The sequence below is a fragment of the Salmo salar genome, chromosome ssa14 (genome assembly GCF_905237065.1).
Source record: "Salmo salar chromosome ssa14, Ssal_v3.1, whole genome shotgun sequence".
In the NCBI taxonomy this organism is placed as follows: Eukaryota; Metazoa; Chordata; class Actinopteri; order Salmoniformes; family Salmonidae; genus Salmo; species Salmo salar.
The window spans coordinates 63,332,205-63,348,303 of NC_059455.1; the positions used below are offsets into that span (position 1 = coordinate 63,332,205).

The following is a 16,099-nucleotide window of genomic DNA, read 5'->3' on the forward strand; positions in this document are numbered from 1 at the left end:
TGAATGCACCAATTTGTAAGTCGCTCTGGATAAGAGCGTCTGCTAAATGACTAAAATGTAAATGTAAAATGTCATTTTTGGACCGGAATTAACGTCCGCCTGTTTACTACACTCTGCTCTCCTGCACCTGACTTCGCCTCCCGTACACACCCCTAACAGTACATTATGACACTTGAACTCCCCCTCATTCTGAAACAATCAATATATGTTTATTTATTTTAAGTTCTTCTATGATAGATGAACATTCCCATTATATTTATATATTTTCATATGCAAATATACGTACAGTACAAGTCAAAAGTTTAGACACACCTACTAATTCAATGTTTTTTCTTTATTTTTACTATTTTTTACATTGTAGGATAATATTGAAGACATCAAAACTATGAAATAACACATGGAATCATGTAGAAAGCAAAAAAGTGTTAAAAAAAATCTATATATAGTTTAGATTTTAGATTCTTCAAAGTAGCCACCGTTTGACTTGATGACAGGTTTGCACACTCGCATTCTCTCAACCAGCTTCACCTGGAATTATTTTCTCAACGGTCTTAGAGTTCCCACATATTCTGAGCACTTGTTGGCTGCTTTTCCTTCACACTGCAGTCCAACTCATCCCAAACCCTCTCAAATGGGTTGAGGTTGGGTGATTGTGGAGGCCAAGTCATCTGATGCAGCACTCCATCACCCTCCTTCTTCGTCAAATAGCCCTTACACGGCCTGGAGGTGTGTTGGGTCATTGTCCTGATGAAGAACAAATGATACTCCCACTAAGCACAAACCAGGTGGGATGGCATATCGCTACAGAATGTTGTGGTAGCCCTGCTGGTTAAGTGTGCCTTGAATTCTAAATAAATCACAGTGTCACCAGCAAAGCACCCCCACACCATCACACCTCCTCCTCCATGCTTCATGGTGGGAACCACACATGCAGAGATCATCCGTTCATCTACTCTGCGTCTCACAAAGACATGGAGGTTGGAACCAAAAATCTCAAATTTGGACTCATCAGACCAAAGGACAGATTTGCACGGTCTAATGTCCATTTCTCGTGTTTCTTGGCCCAAGCAAGTCTCTTCTTATAGGTGTCCTTGAGTAGTGGTTTCTTTGCAGCAATTCAACCATGATGTCCTGATTCATGCAGTCTCCTCTGAACAGTTGATGTTGAGATGTCTGTTACTTGAACTCTGTGTAGCATTAATTTGGGCTGGAATTTCTGAGGCTGGTAACTCTAATGAACTTATCCTCTGCAGCAAAGGTAACTCTGGGTCTTCTTTTCCTGTGGCGGTCCTCATGAGAGCCAGTTTCATCATAGCCCTTGATGGTTTTTGCGACTGCACTCAAAAAAAAAAAACGTTTTTGAATTTTTTATGGATTGAATGACCTTCGTGTCTTAAAGTAATGATGGACTGCCGTTTCTCTTTGCTTATTTGAACTGTTCTTGCCATAATATGGACTTTGTCTTTTACCAAATAGGGCTTCTGTATACCACCCCTACCTTGTCACAACACAACTGATTGGCTCAAATGTATTAAAAAGGAAAGAAATTCCACAAATTCACAAGACAATATGTTTTGATTTGTTTAACAGTTTTTTGGTTACTACATGATTCCACATGTGTTAGTTCATAGTTTTGACGTCTTCACTATTATTCTAATGTTATGAATACTCAGGGAGAAAAAGGTGTAGATTCACACGTAGAGCACGGCAGGTGTTTATTTCACCTTCGCATAAGGCAGGAATCGTGGTCACAGGCAGGCAACGGTCATACACAGGTCGGCAAACAGGCAGGTGAATCAAAACTAGGACTGAAGGCTATAACTGGTTCTCACAAACGAGCTAGGAACAGGCTTAGTAGAGTCAAAACGAACAATACCTCACAAAGGCACAAACAGAATGAACTGAACTAAATAAGGAGCTGATGAGACCAGGTGAGTAACTAACACAGGTGAAATCAATGAACAAAAATGAAAGACAGGGCTACGTTCCACAACACAAAGAAACAGAACACAAGGTTGACTAAGAAAATAAATACAGAACCTTACATCTACAATGTAGGAAATAGTCAAAATAAAGAAAAATCCTTGAATGAGTAGGTGTGTCCAAACTTTTGACTGGTACTGTATATGAACTGTTACGTGTACATATACTGTATGTAAAAAATAATAGTATATATACTGCATGATATATATTTTCTTTCAAATATACACATACAGAGCAAATTAAAATATCTTCAACTATTGTTCTTTATTTTCCCAAAATAGCATGTTGTCCTCCTAACCTTACCTGAACTACATTTTCGGCAAGTCTTCAATGAGTCCTTTGTTCATGAACATATGGGTAATGTACTGTAGTCTCTCTTCCTCCTGTCACTTTCAGCTGTATGGGGAATACCGTGAGCACCCGGGTGGGTCTGGCAGGAGAGAGGCCACCCGACTTCTAACAGAGAGACAATGGAAGAAACACCACCACCATCACCATGGCCACCATCCGCAGCATCACCATGGCCACCATCATCACGGCCACCACCATGGCCACCACCACAGTCACACACATGGACACAGGCACCACAGCAGGCACAGGGGTCGGCATCACTCAGACGAGGTGGGACATGCACAAATGGCTACAGAGCAAGGCAACCCTTTGTCTATGAAGAAACGTCGCTCCTACTCAAAGTGCAGAGGTGAGGAGTCAGTGCTCATTAAAGTCGCAGATGTTAAATTGACTCTAACAGTGTTCAAGTTAAAAGTGTCTTAATTTCTCCACAATACTCAGAGTTAATGTTACACTTTCAAAACTGTTAGTTAGTGATCAATAGTTGAACATGAACACTGACCAAAACTGGTTGTTGTTGTATTAAAATCAAATCTCATTTTAGAATTGATGGCCATTTTACACTGTATAGTTAAAAAGTATACACGTATTTGAAGCATTATTGTGAATTATCGTCTGTCATGGTGTTTTCTCAGACTGTGTAGCACGGGTACAAAGGTTCCTGGTCACCAAGCTGGGAGAGGACTGGATCTTCCTGGTGCTGCTGGGCGTCTCAATGGCGCTGGTCAGCTGGACCATGGACTACACCAGTGCCAAGAGTCTACAATGTACTACAATACCCAAAATGCAACACACACTAAACCATCTTGTTTTATGATTATGAGATATGTTTTTACAATGCTTGCATTCAAGCCACTGAACCGGCAATTCATATAGTTGCATGAATGCTTATACAGCATAAATAGTTATCTAACAAGACACCTGGTTGCTTATTGTTGAGGGTTAGGCTGAGTGATTATCAAAAAGTGTTGCAAAACAGTTCAGCGGTAACCTGATATGCAAAATTAATCTTGCAAAACAAACATTGCAAAACGTTATACTTGAAATTATAAATTATGTTTAAAGTCATTACCCAAATTAGAAGGTTGAGTGAAGTTTGTGTAATGGAATCCCTCAAGGCTCTGTTCTTGAACCACTACTGTGCAAATGTTATATGCTACCTCTCAGTGATGTTATTCATAAACACAGAGTACATTTTCTCTGATACGTGGACGATACACATCTGTACACTGTATAGCTTACAAAAGTTTGTTACCAAGCTGCCTTAAAATGTAATTTCAAGTCCAATCTGGATTTTGTGTGGAGTTTACTTATTCTAATGTTACTTCAACCTAGTAAAGTAAGTGGAACTCACAAATTAGGATTTAATAACTTGTTGTGTGAAGTTGATAATTTTAGTCAAATCAATGTGCTTCAACTGAATTTTTTTGTTACCGCTAACAAAGCAACAGAAGTTGTTTTGACAAATTCCTAAGTGTAGAGGACAAGTATTTGCTTGTCAGAAAAACAAAACTATAAGTTGTTTTAAATTTGCAACCAGGCTGCCTTAAAATGTAAAGTTGTGTCAACTTCCTATACGGTTGAAACAACTACTTTGAAAATTACTGACTAAGTCTTTGAAATTATATAATAGAGATTTCAGTAAGGAACATTACCCTCCCATCTGTCTCTTCACCATGTGTGAGTTTTTCAGTGTACTGAGTAATGTCAACCAATCAACAGATCACTTTAACTGCAATGGCATTCTCAGCAACAGTGACAGAAATGTTTTACTTGTTACTTTTTTTTATCTACCTTCAACTGAAGTTGCTCTGGATAAAAGTGTCTGCTAAATGTCATGCTGGGTATTATTCTAATGAGCTCGGCCCCACAAAAATATTTTGAAGTCATCTGAACTTGACACTTTCAGTCAGCACTACTGTTACAGTGCATTTTGTTACTTTACAGCCTTATTCTAAAATTGATTAAATAAATAAAAAATCCCAGCAATCTACACACAGTATCCCATAATGACAAAGTGAAAAAAGGTTTGAAGTCAACGCAACTTAATATTTTGTCAATTCAACAAATGTAACAAATTTTGTTGACTTGGCTAGATAAAACGAATCATTTTGACTGAATCTCAATATCTTTTTTTACAGTGTACATTTCGATGAAACACGGTAAAGCTAAGCAAGTCAGTGCCTCTCTTACAGAATATTACTAATGGCAAGAGAAACATCGACAAAAGGAAAAGGACATCTGTCAGTCCAGATGGATTGACAGTTCATCCAAGAAATAGGGTATCTTAGTGTATTTTCTTTGTAACTGTCTATGTCAGTGTCTGCCCTGTCATAACCAACTTCCCTTTCTCCTCTCTTCTCACCTCCCTTTTACCTTATCCTCCATCCTCTTCCCTCATCTTCACCCCTTGTTCTGTGTCTTCCCCTCATTTCCTCCTCTCCCTCCTCCCTATTGCCCTTCATCCTTCCCCTTTCTGTTTTGCTCACCTGCTCCTCTACCTTCCTGCTTTTTCTCACATCCCTTCACATGCCTCACTTTCACCCCTCCCCTCAATTCCACTCCCCCCTCTCCCGTCCCTCCCTCTGTCCCCATGTCAGTGTATAAGTGGATTCACTGGGAGCTGAGCGGTAATGTCCTGCTCCAGTACCTGGCTTGGGTCATCTATCCCATGGCCCTCATCATGTTCGCCTCCTTCTTCTGCCACCTGGTCGCCCCGCAAGCCATCGGTGTGTACCCGCTCACTCACTCACTGCTTACTGCTTACTTTCCCCGTCACCCGCCACCCCTAATGACCTGTTACCCACAATCCGTTACCCATTGATCTTCTCCCCTCTCTGCTTGTGTACCTACCTAGCCCTGTTCTCACACACTGATGTCCTCACTGTCTATCTAGAGCTATGACCTTTTCTTGTCGTTCTGAGGCAAACATATATTTGGTTTTCCTGTAAAACAACCATTTTGTAATTCTACCTCTTCCCTGACCTCTTTTCACCTCCCCACCCTGTCTGTCTGTCTCTCTCTCGCTCTCTCTCACTCTCTCTCTGTCTCTCTCTCTGTCTCTCTCTCTCTCTCTCTCTCTCTCTCTCTCTCTCTCTCTCAGGCTCTGGTATTCCTGAGCTGAAGACCATTCTCAGAGGGGTAGTGTTGAAGGAGTATCTGACTGTCAGGGCTTTTACTGCCAAGGTCATTGGTCTGACTGCAGGTCTGGGCAGTGGGATGCCAGTAGGGAAAGAGGTGGGTTACACACACTCATATCTGATTCCCTGATTACAGCTATCTAAAAAGCCACTTCAAGTTTCCTTGTTTCTGCCCCCTTGCCTTCCACTTTTGTTTCCCAAGGGCCCATTTGTTCATATCGCCAGCATCTGTGCTGCTGTGCTGAGCAAGTGTATGACGTTCTTCTCAGGAGTCCATCAGGTTAGCAGTTACTTGACCAACATTGAGAACACGGACATTACAGTTCTGTCGGATCCCTTCGCATGATACTTTTAGATGTTTTTCCATTGAGGTTCTCTTTTCCTCCCTTGGTTCCTTGTCTCCTTGTATGGGATCCCCTTACCCCTTTCCCTCTATCTGTCTGTCCCTTCCTCTCTACATCTCTGCTGCCCTCTCTCTGTCACCGTCTCTCTGTGTGTCAGTAGAGCCCATACTGCTACACAGACATCCTTACAGTTGGCTGTGCGGTTGGGGTGGGTTGCTGCTTCGGTACCCCTCTTGGAGGTACAACACTATTTTCCTTTTCAATTCACCTTCCATTCATCTATTCGAAAGGAAGTTTCAAAATCAGCTCAAGCAATTGTCATGTGTCTGACAGTCAATATAGGCATGGTGATGAAATTGCCTCAGTTATATGTATTTGTGACAGGTCATCATAGCAAGTCTTCAAAATGCAATGTGCGATCTAGAGTTTAACTATGTGCCACATTTTCTAATATGATATCTGACTGATATTTGACCTCTCTCTTGCTTTGATCCTGTTGTTCCACCAGGGGTGCTGTTCAGTATAGAGGTGACATCCACTTACTTTGCTGTGAGGAACTACTGGAGAGGCTATTTTGCTGCCACTTTCAGTGCCTTCATATTCAGAGTTCTCTCTGTGTTCAACAAAGATGCAGGTGGGTCAATGACAAGAAATCTACATTTAGTCCATTTAAAATGCAGGCTGTAACACAACAAAATGTGGAAAAAGTGAAGGGATGGGAATTCCTGATGAACTATATATGATAAATAGTGTATAATGTTCATGTATAAGTTCTAAGACTCTCTATCTCTCTATTTCCCTGCACCCCCTGTCTTTTCGTCCACCATAGTCACCATCACTGCTCTCTTCCGCACCAAGTTCCGCATGGACTTCCCCTTTGACCTCCAGGAGCTGCCTGCATTTGCCATCATCGGGTGAGAGAAAGGGTCGAGAGCCCCCAGGAGCGTGGTGAGGGCACAGTGACCACACTGTGTGTAGTTCTTTGTCATAACCCAACATGAATGCCTAATCTCATTCTATGTGCCATAAAGCTCTTACATTGGTAGTTATTTTAAGAATGGAGATGGTGTGAATGGTTTTGGTTGCTAGTGTGCTTGCTTCAGCTTCCTAGATTACAGATCTAGAAACAAACTATATTACAGGCTAGATCAACACCAACTAAACTTACATCTGAAGCAAGCACACATACTGCATATTATTCAGAAAATGTACCTTCTCTTGTTCTTATTTGAACCTTGAGAGTGAGTGAGGTAAAGGTGCTGGTGGTTGTCACTGCAGGATCTCCTGCGGGTTCCTGGGGGCCTTCTTCGTCTGGCTGAACCGCCAGGTGGTGCTGTTCATGAGGAAACCCAACGCCATGACACGCTTCCTCACCAGACAGTGAGTTAAAGGGACGGGGGTGATGTATTTTGATGAGACACATGAGGAAAATGCAAACCTGAATTGGGGAGGATCAGGCTTGGGACTTAGTAGAATGGAATAGAATAGAATAGAATCAACCATTGTCTTTCTCCAAACAAATTCTTGTTGCCGACTGGTGCATTTGACAAAAACAGACAATCAAACCATCATTCAGACATTGATCGATCCATCTATGAGCAATTAGTGGTCTCTGAAAAAGAAACTAGTTACACTCTCGCTACAATACAAATGAATGATTTAGCAGCAACCAGTGCAGCTGCTTTTGTCAGAGCTGAACATAGTTACACTGTAGGGAAGATGATGGATGGGAGCACTGGAATTAGACCAACAGAGACCAGGAGGGTGTAATTATATTGTCAGCTTTGAGAATGTTAAATTGGTGCTTGTTCTTAGGTCTGTCCTACTGGGAGAAAGAGGGAGGTTATCTTACAAGAGGAGAAGCAGGACATTTGTGAAGAGGGTATTATGGCATAAGGTTATATAGTGCCTTCATAAAGTATTCACACCCCGTGTCTTATTCACCGTTTTGTTGTGTTGCAAAGTGGGATTAAAATTGATTTAATTGTCATTTTTTTGTCAACAATCTACACAAACTACTCTGTAATGTCAAAGTGGAATGAAAATGCTTAGAAAATAAAACACTAATATATTTTGATTAAATAAGTATTCAACCCCCTGAGTCAATACATGTTAGAATCACCTTTGGCAGTGATTATAGTCTTTCTGGGTAAGTCTCTAAGAGCTTTGCAAAGCTGGATTGTACAATATTTGCCCATTACTATTTTTAAAAATCTTCAAGCTCTGTCAAGTTGGTTGTTGATCAGTGCTAGACATCCATTTTCAAGTCTTGCCATATATTTTCAAGCCAATTTAGGTCTACACTGTAACTAGGCCACTTGGGAACATTTGATGTCATCTTGGTAAGTAACTCCAGTGTATATTTAGCCTTGTGTTTAGATTATTGTCCTGCTGAAAAGTGGATTTGTCTCCCAGTGTCTTTTGGAAAAAAAGCATTCTGAATCAGGTTTTCCTCTAGGACCTTGCCTGTGCTTAGCTCTATTCCTTTTCTTTTTATCCTAAAAAACTCCCTAGTGCTTGCTGATGACAAGCATATCCATAACATGATGCAGCCACCACCATGGTTGAAAATATGAAGACTGGTACTCAGTGATGTGTTGGATTTGCACCAAACATAATGCTTTGTATTTAGGACAAAAAGTGCATTTTTGGCAGTATTACTTTAGTGCCTTATTGCAAACAGGATGCATGTTTTGCAATATTTTTATTCTGTACAGTCTTCCTTCGATTCCCTCTGTCATTTAGGTTAGTATTGTGGAGTAACTACAATGTTGTTGATACATCCTCAGTTTTCTCCTGTCACAGTCATTAAACTCTGTAACTGGTTTAAAATCCCCATTTGGCTTCATGGTGAAATCCCTGAGCGGTTTCCTTCCTCTCCATCAATTGAGTTAGGAAGGACGCCTGTATCTTTCAGTGGCGGTCAGTGCCATTTAAGATGAGAGAGGACAATTCATTTTTTTCTTCTTCTCATGAGCATGGCCTTATTTTCTATTACAGCGTATTGGATGACTGTCATTCATATTCCATTCACCCAGTTCAATGTAACATCGATAGGTTTAGGCTACTACATGATGCTCCAATTTTCCCTGTACCCATCATGAGGTTGCTGCAACCTAGCCTATGAATGAACGTTTACAACGTAGGTGCACACTGGTCGAGAGAGAAGTTTGAGGTGATAGACAGTGACACATGGACAGACAGTGACACATTCAATACCACCTACCGCTCTTGCCTGCATCTAGCTGATATAGGGTGTATTCATTAGTCCAGCAGTTGCAAACGTGAGTTTCTATTGGACAAATTCAGGTATGTTTATCCCTGTTTTTATGAAATTCACTGAGGAGGATGGTCCTCCCCTTCCTCCTCTGAGGAGCCTCCACTGGTATCTTTGTAGTGACTGGGTGTATTGATACACCATCCAAAGTGTAAATAATAACTTCTCCATGCTCAAAGGGATACTCAATGTCTGTTTTTTTAAATTGTTATCTTCCAATAGGTGTCCTTCTTTGCGAGACATTGGAAAACCTCACCGGTCTTTGTCGTTGAATCTGTGCTTGAAATTCATTGCTCGACTGAGGGGCATTACAGATAATTGTATGTGTGGGGTACAGAGATGAGGTAGTCATAAAACAAGTATGTTAAACACCATTATTGCACAGAGAATTAGTCCATGCAACTTAATTTCTGACTTGTTAAGGACATTTTTACTCCTGAAGTTATTTAGGCTTGCCAAAACAAAGGGGTTGAATACTTACTGTCTTAAGACATTTCAGCTTTTCATTTTTTATTAATTTGTAAAAAATTCTAAAAACATAATTCCACTTTTACATTGCGGGGTATTGTGCGTAGATCACTGACACAAAATCTAAATGTAATCCATTTTAAATTCAGGGTGTAACACAACAAAATGTGGAAAAAGTAATGGGGTGTGAATACTTTCTGAAGGCACTGTATGCCACTTAGCAGACATTTTTATCCAAAGCTATTTACAGTCATACGTGCATACATTTTACGTACAGGTGGTCCCAGGAATCGAACCCACTATCCTGGCGTTGCAAGTGCCGAAGCGTGCTCTACTAGCCGAGCTACAGAGAACCACAGGCACATAGGGTTGAAACAGAGTTTTTAATCCTTTTTCTTTCCCCAGCCGACTGATTTTCCCCGGTGTTGTGACCTTAGTGATAGCCAGCTTGACCTTTCCCCCTGGATTTGGACAGTTCATGGCTGGAGAGGTCAGAGATCAAATACAATTGCATTTACCAATTTTTGTTTAATTTCAAACTATGAATATGCTCTGTAGAAGTCCCTGTTTATTAGGACTTGAAAACATGTTAGTAACACTTTATAACACTTTTATGGATCAGCATAAGTTACTGTAAAGTTTTACCAATATTGTTTTGTTTAGCTTAAATGCGACTGTTATCTACTTTTCTCACTCATGAGAGGCTTCACTGCAGAACAACATTCATAGGATCATCTAACGAGTACAACTATTTACCAAAGTATGTCAATTGTGAATTTTTTGCCTTCTCATAACTAAAAATACCCACTAGGCACAAACTGTTTGAATCAACGTGGTTTCCATGTCATTTCAACCCAAAAATGTCTATGTGATGACGTTGAATCAACAAATCAATGTGGAAAACGGAATGGATTTGAAAAAAGTAATCCACATTTTTTGGTTGAATTCACGTTAGTTGACAACTCAACCAAATGTAAATCAAAATTGGACTTTGCACTCACGTCTGTTCCCAGTGGGCTGGCTGCTAGTAGCAGTCTGTTTCTGGTCTCAAGAGAATTCTACAGGGAGTTGGCACCCAGTTCAAACCTGGACTGGGTAATCTAGATGTTCAGTATTAGCTGGATATTAATTGAAGAAGCCACTTTGCCCAGCCATTCAGAAAAATGCCCTAGGTTAATCATGTGTTTTGAGACCCCTTAAAATAGCCTGCATAGTCAGTGCGAATTAGGTGTGTTTAAAGCAGTCAGAAACACCTGTGTGTGGTGGGATCTTCACCCTCAAGCTACGATGTTTAGCACCTTTTTAGATGGAACTTGTGCCCCATTTCTATGGTGTTAAAATGCAGAGGTGTTTCAAAAACGGACTATTATGCTCACAGTACAGTATTGGCAATTATTTCAAAACCTCTCTTTTGGAAATATATTTAATAGGCCTACTGGTTGACATATGTGACACACACAAAGCAATCTTCATCTGCAGTATTTTGAATGAGTTCTGACTACAGTACAGTTGGTTTTGTCAAAATATAATTAGATATTTATATATACAGTACCTGTCAAAAGTTTAGACACAACTACTCATTCAAGGGTTTTTCTTTATTTTTACTATTTTCTACATTGTAGAATAATAATGAAGACATCAAAACTATGAAATAAAACATATGAAATCATGTAATAACCAAAAAACTGTTTAAACAAATCAAAATATATTTGAGATTTGAGATTCTTCAAAGCAGTCACCCTTCGCCTTGATGACAGATTTAAACACTCTTGGCATTCTCTCAACCAGCTTCGTAAGGAATAGTTTTCCAACAGTCTTGAAGGAGTTCCCACATATGCTGAGCACTTGTTGGCTGCTTGTCCTTCACACTGCAGTCCAACTCATCTCAAACCATCTCAATTTGGTTGTTGTCAGGTGATGCAGCACTCCATCACTCTCCTTCTTGGTCAAATAGCCCATACACTGCCTTGTGTGTTTAGGTCATTGCCCTGATGAAGAACAAATGATAGTCCCACTAAGCGCAAACCAGATGGGATGGCGTATCACTACAGAATGTTGTGGTAGCCATGCTGGTTAAGTGTGCCTAGAATTCTAAATAAATCACAGACAGTGTCACCAGCAAAGCACCCCCCCGCCCCCCCCCCCACCATCACACCTTCTCCTCCATGCTTCACGGGGGGAACCACACATGCAGAGATCATCCGTTCACCTACTCTGCGTCTCACAAAGAGACAGCGGTTGGAACCAAAAATCTCAAATTTGGACTCATCAGACCAAAGGACAGATTTCCACCGGTCAAATGTCCATTGCTCGTGTTTATTGGCACAAGAAAGTCTCTTCTTCTTATAGGTGTCCTTGAGTAGTGGTTTCTTTGCAGCAATTCAACCATGATGGCTTGGTTCATGATCTTCATGTCTCTTTGCTTATTTGATGCTGTTTTTGCCATAATATGGACTTGGTCTTTCACCAAATAGTGCTATCTTCTGTATACCACCCCTACCTTGTCAAAACACAACTGATTGGCTCAAAAGCATTAAGAAGGAAAGAAATGCCACAATTTAACTTTTAACAAGGCACACCTGTTGTCACGGGTGTCGTATGGATTGGACCATATGTATACTCATCTTCTTTTTATTAGGCAGAAAGAAGGAAAAACAAAACAAAACACACATATACAAAAACAACAACGATAAACAGTCCTGTAAGGCTTACAGCTATACAAAGAACAACTACCCACAAAATCCCATAAAAAACACCCCTCTTAAATAGGACCTTCAATTAGAAGCAACTAGGAGCAGCTGCTTCCAATTGAAGGTCAACCCAACAAACACCACATAGAAATAGACATACTAGAACTAACATAGAAATAGACTAACAAGAACATAACCCAACAAACCCCGAAACACTCTTAACAAACACACCCCTGCCACGTCCTGACCAAACTACAATAACAAATAACCCCTTATACTGGTCAGGACGTGACACCTGTTAATTGAATTGCATTCCAGGTGACTACCTCATGAAGCTGGTTGAGAAAATGCCAAGAGTGTCATCAAGGAAAAGGGTGGCTACTTTTAAGAATCTCCAATATGAAATATATTTTGATTTTTTTAACACTTTATTAATTACTACATGATTCCATAGTTTTGATGTCTTCACTATTATTCTACAATGTAAAAAATAGTACAAATAAAGACAAACTTTGGAATGAGTAGGTGTGTCCAAACTTATGACTGGTACTGTATATATTAAACTATTCATTACACATTTTAACACAATTTATCCCTTACTCTTTTTAACACTTTTTCATTAACACTTTTTAACACTATTCTTTATTAACACTTTTTAACAGATTTGCCATTACTTTTCCCTCTTCCTTTCCCTTCGTTCATGCCACCGCCAGCTGATGCCCAGAGAATGCATCAACTCCCTGTTCGACAACTTCACCTGGACCAAAATCTGGGGCTCCCCCCCTCCTCCCGGCCTAGGGCGCTCCTCTGCTTGGCTGCACCCTGACGTCAGCGTCTTCGTCATCCTCCTCCTCTTCTTCGTCATGAAGGTACCCTTCCTCATTCCCCTGCTCCCTCCTCCCTCTTTCTTTTCCACCCCATAGCGCTTGTCAGTATAGTCACACATTGCACATAGCACCACTCAGTACAATGACAGGCTCCTGGTTGAGTCACTCATCTCAGGAGAATAAGAATCTCCTGCAGAGAGACTGTAGTGGAGATGTAAATCCTTAGCACTCCATCAGTATCAAACTCGACATAGTTGCCTAGAGATTTCCACTGTGTGTACTGGAGGATAAGAGTGCAATACTGTGAGTGTTAGCATCAGTAGGATTAGTATTTCCCATCGAGGAGATATTGATGTGTATCTTGTCACAATGGTATTATTGGATTGGAGAAATGTCACCGAATAGACTAGTCGGGAATGTAGTCTAGTATTTGAAAAATACCTTTCAAGTCAAATCCTCTACGCTTTTGTGTAAGTGTTAAGATGCATTAACTCTGCTTAGTTACTAATTGAATTCCATCCATGTCCCAGTTTTGGATGTCTGCTGTTTCGACGACAATGCCCATCCCATCTGGAGCCTTCATGCCTGTCTTCATACTCGGTAAACAGAAGCACAAGATTATCATATGTTATTAGTTGTAATATGAACACAAATTACATATCCATTTTGTATATTTCTTAATTCATGTGAATTGACAGAGAGAGTGATCCAAAGGCCTACAGTACATTACTATTGTATAAAGCTTCATGGGTAATCATGAAGTAGAGCATTCTGGGTCGTTTTTAATCAGTGTACCTTCAAGGATGCGATGTCGTGTATAAACAAAGAGTGAAAAATCACTAGTGAGCCTCAGAGATAGATGGGTGCTTAGGAGAGTGTCAGAGGAGGTGAGGGGGTAAACGTCAGATAGCCAACATGCAATGTAAACATGACATTCCGCCTCCCATATCCACCATCTTTTTTTCCCCCAGGAGCCTCTTTCGGCCGACTCGTGGGGGAAATCATGGCTACCCTCTTCCCCGATGGGATTCTGTTTGATGGAATCTTGTACCGCATCATCCCAGGAGGGTACGCAGTCATTGGTTAGTCTCCCTTTCCAGCTCCTCCTCTCCCTGTCTCAGTCAGTGTCTGCCCGTCATCCCCCTTTGGTTTGACAGTGAAATGTCACTGTCTGTACACCCTCTCCTGTCCTCCGCTGTCTCGGTGACCATAAACCTATACGCTACCATTAATCTCCTTCATCTTCCCTCTCTCACCCTACAAACCCCCCTCCTCTTTTCCTTTGCCCCTTTCATTCCATCCCTTTTACTCTTTCTTCCTTCGCTATTCCCACATGCCGTTCTGTACATCATTACCAACCCTGGGTCCCTGATATCATGTTTCTCTTCCTCACCCCTCATACCTTGTTCTTTACCCCATGCCTCATCCATTCTTTCCCTCCTCCCATCCCTCCTGTACTTGTCCACCAACTATGAGTAGTGTGTTGCCTCTTCCCATTAATCCCTCCCATCTTTTGCCATCCACCCATCACCCCCCCTTTTTTTATATCCCCTCTCTTATGGATCATCCATCTTCACATCCCTTCCACCTGCAAATGCCTGTTTTCTCTCCTTTTCTCTGTCTACCCATCCCTCTCTCCCTTCCTCTGTCTTCCATTTCCTTCCTCTTCTCTCTCCTCACTCCCAGGAGCGGCGGCACTGACCGGAGCGGTGACCCACACGGTGTCCACAGCGGTGATCTGCTTCGAGCTGACAGGCCAGATCTCCCACATCCTGCCCATGATGGTGGCAGTGATCCTGGCTAACATGGTGGCCCAGGGCCTGCAGCCCTCGCTCTACGACTCCATCATCCAGATCAAGAAACTGCCTTACCTCCCTGAGCTGGGCTTTGGACACATCAGGTGTGCAAAGAGAAGCTACAACCAAGGTGACATGTTGGCTCTAAGGGGGCCCAGTTGCATTGAGGGTCTCATGCTAACAGAATGAGTTGTTTGAGTCAATATGGCCGCCTCAGCATGCTTGATTCTTCAACATAAACACACCAGTAGTACACAAGTGTTGAGCATGAATTAATGATTGGCATTTCCTTCTGACTTACAGCCAGTATAACATCTTTGTGGAGGACATCATGGTTAGGAAAGTGAAGTTTCTCTCATTACAGTCCACCTACAGGGAGTTGATACACCTCCTGGATTCCACTTCTCTCAAAACGATACCCCTAGTGGATTCAACAGGTAAAATGTATGCATATTTCATGAACGTGAGGATACATTTCAGTGTCTTCATTTCTTGAGTGGTTCATCATCATGTGACTCTTCCTGTAGACTCTATGATCCTTTTGGGCTCCATCGAGCGGTCAGAGCTCCACGCTCTCTGTGATTGGTGGCTCTCTGCAGAGAGGCGGATCCTCAGGCAGGAACAGCGTTTACAGGAACAGAACCAGTATGCCAAAGACAGCTGGGAATCCTTTGCCTTTGTGGATGAAGATGATGAGGAGAGTGGAGATAAGGTGTGTCAGAGAGACCAAGGGGAAATGTTCCTAAGGAATCAAAAACACACTCTTAGAAAATCAATCAAATCAAAGTTTATTGGTCGCCTATAGGGCTGTTATGGTGACCGTATTACCGCCACAGTCGCGGTTACGAGTCACGAAGGCAGTCAACTTGTCTGCTAAATGAACTAGTGTAGCCCACAGCCATTTGGCATAGCCAGATCAGGATCTAACATAAGGAAAACTCAGAGTATGCTATTCTGTTCTTCTGAAATAGACTACATTTTCTTCATATCATGCTTCTTTAGACCTGCCTAAAATAAATCATGGATTTATTGTGAAGGTGTAGGCTATATTACATGGATTTATTAGACTTTTTAAAATGTAGATGTTCCAAAGGTCTGCATCAGTGGCTTGTAGTCTGTGTGGAAGCCAGGAGATGCTGAATGCGTTTATGTTAATTAACGGCCAATTACTGTGAGACCGGCAGTAATTTTCTTGACAATCACCGGCTGACGAAATTTCGTGA

At 41.4% G+C, this 16,099-nt stretch overlaps 1 protein-coding gene across 1 annotated transcript in view; it reads left to right on the forward strand.

Annotated features, from left to right (window-relative positions):
- Positions 1 to 16,099, forward strand: part of LOC106569994 (chloride channel protein 1) — a 36,579-nt gene that overhangs the window by 12,879 nt on the left and 7,601 nt on the right. Inside the window, exons 2-17 of the mRNA XM_014141823.2 lie at positions 2,380 to 2,683; positions 2,970 to 3,101; positions 4,935 to 5,063; positions 5,438 to 5,571; positions 5,677 to 5,754; positions 5,979 to 6,057; positions 6,327 to 6,452; positions 6,648 to 6,732; positions 7,097 to 7,198; positions 9,969 to 10,053; positions 12,967 to 13,122; positions 13,611 to 13,680; positions 14,052 to 14,162; positions 14,767 to 14,980; positions 15,180 to 15,313; positions 15,404 to 15,588. Coding sequence (XP_013997298.1) covers positions 2,380 to 2,683; positions 2,970 to 3,101; positions 4,935 to 5,063; positions 5,438 to 5,571; positions 5,677 to 5,754; positions 5,979 to 6,057; positions 6,327 to 6,452; positions 6,648 to 6,732; positions 7,097 to 7,198; positions 9,969 to 10,053; positions 12,967 to 13,122; positions 13,611 to 13,680; positions 14,052 to 14,162; positions 14,767 to 14,980; positions 15,180 to 15,313; positions 15,404 to 15,588 — 2,124 coding nt within the window. The remainder of the gene's footprint in view (positions 1 to 2,379; positions 2,684 to 2,969; positions 3,102 to 4,934; positions 5,064 to 5,437; positions 5,572 to 5,676; positions 5,755 to 5,978; positions 6,058 to 6,326; positions 6,453 to 6,647; positions 6,733 to 7,096; positions 7,199 to 9,968; positions 10,054 to 12,966; positions 13,123 to 13,610; positions 13,681 to 14,051; positions 14,163 to 14,766; positions 14,981 to 15,179; positions 15,314 to 15,403; positions 15,589 to 16,099) is intronic.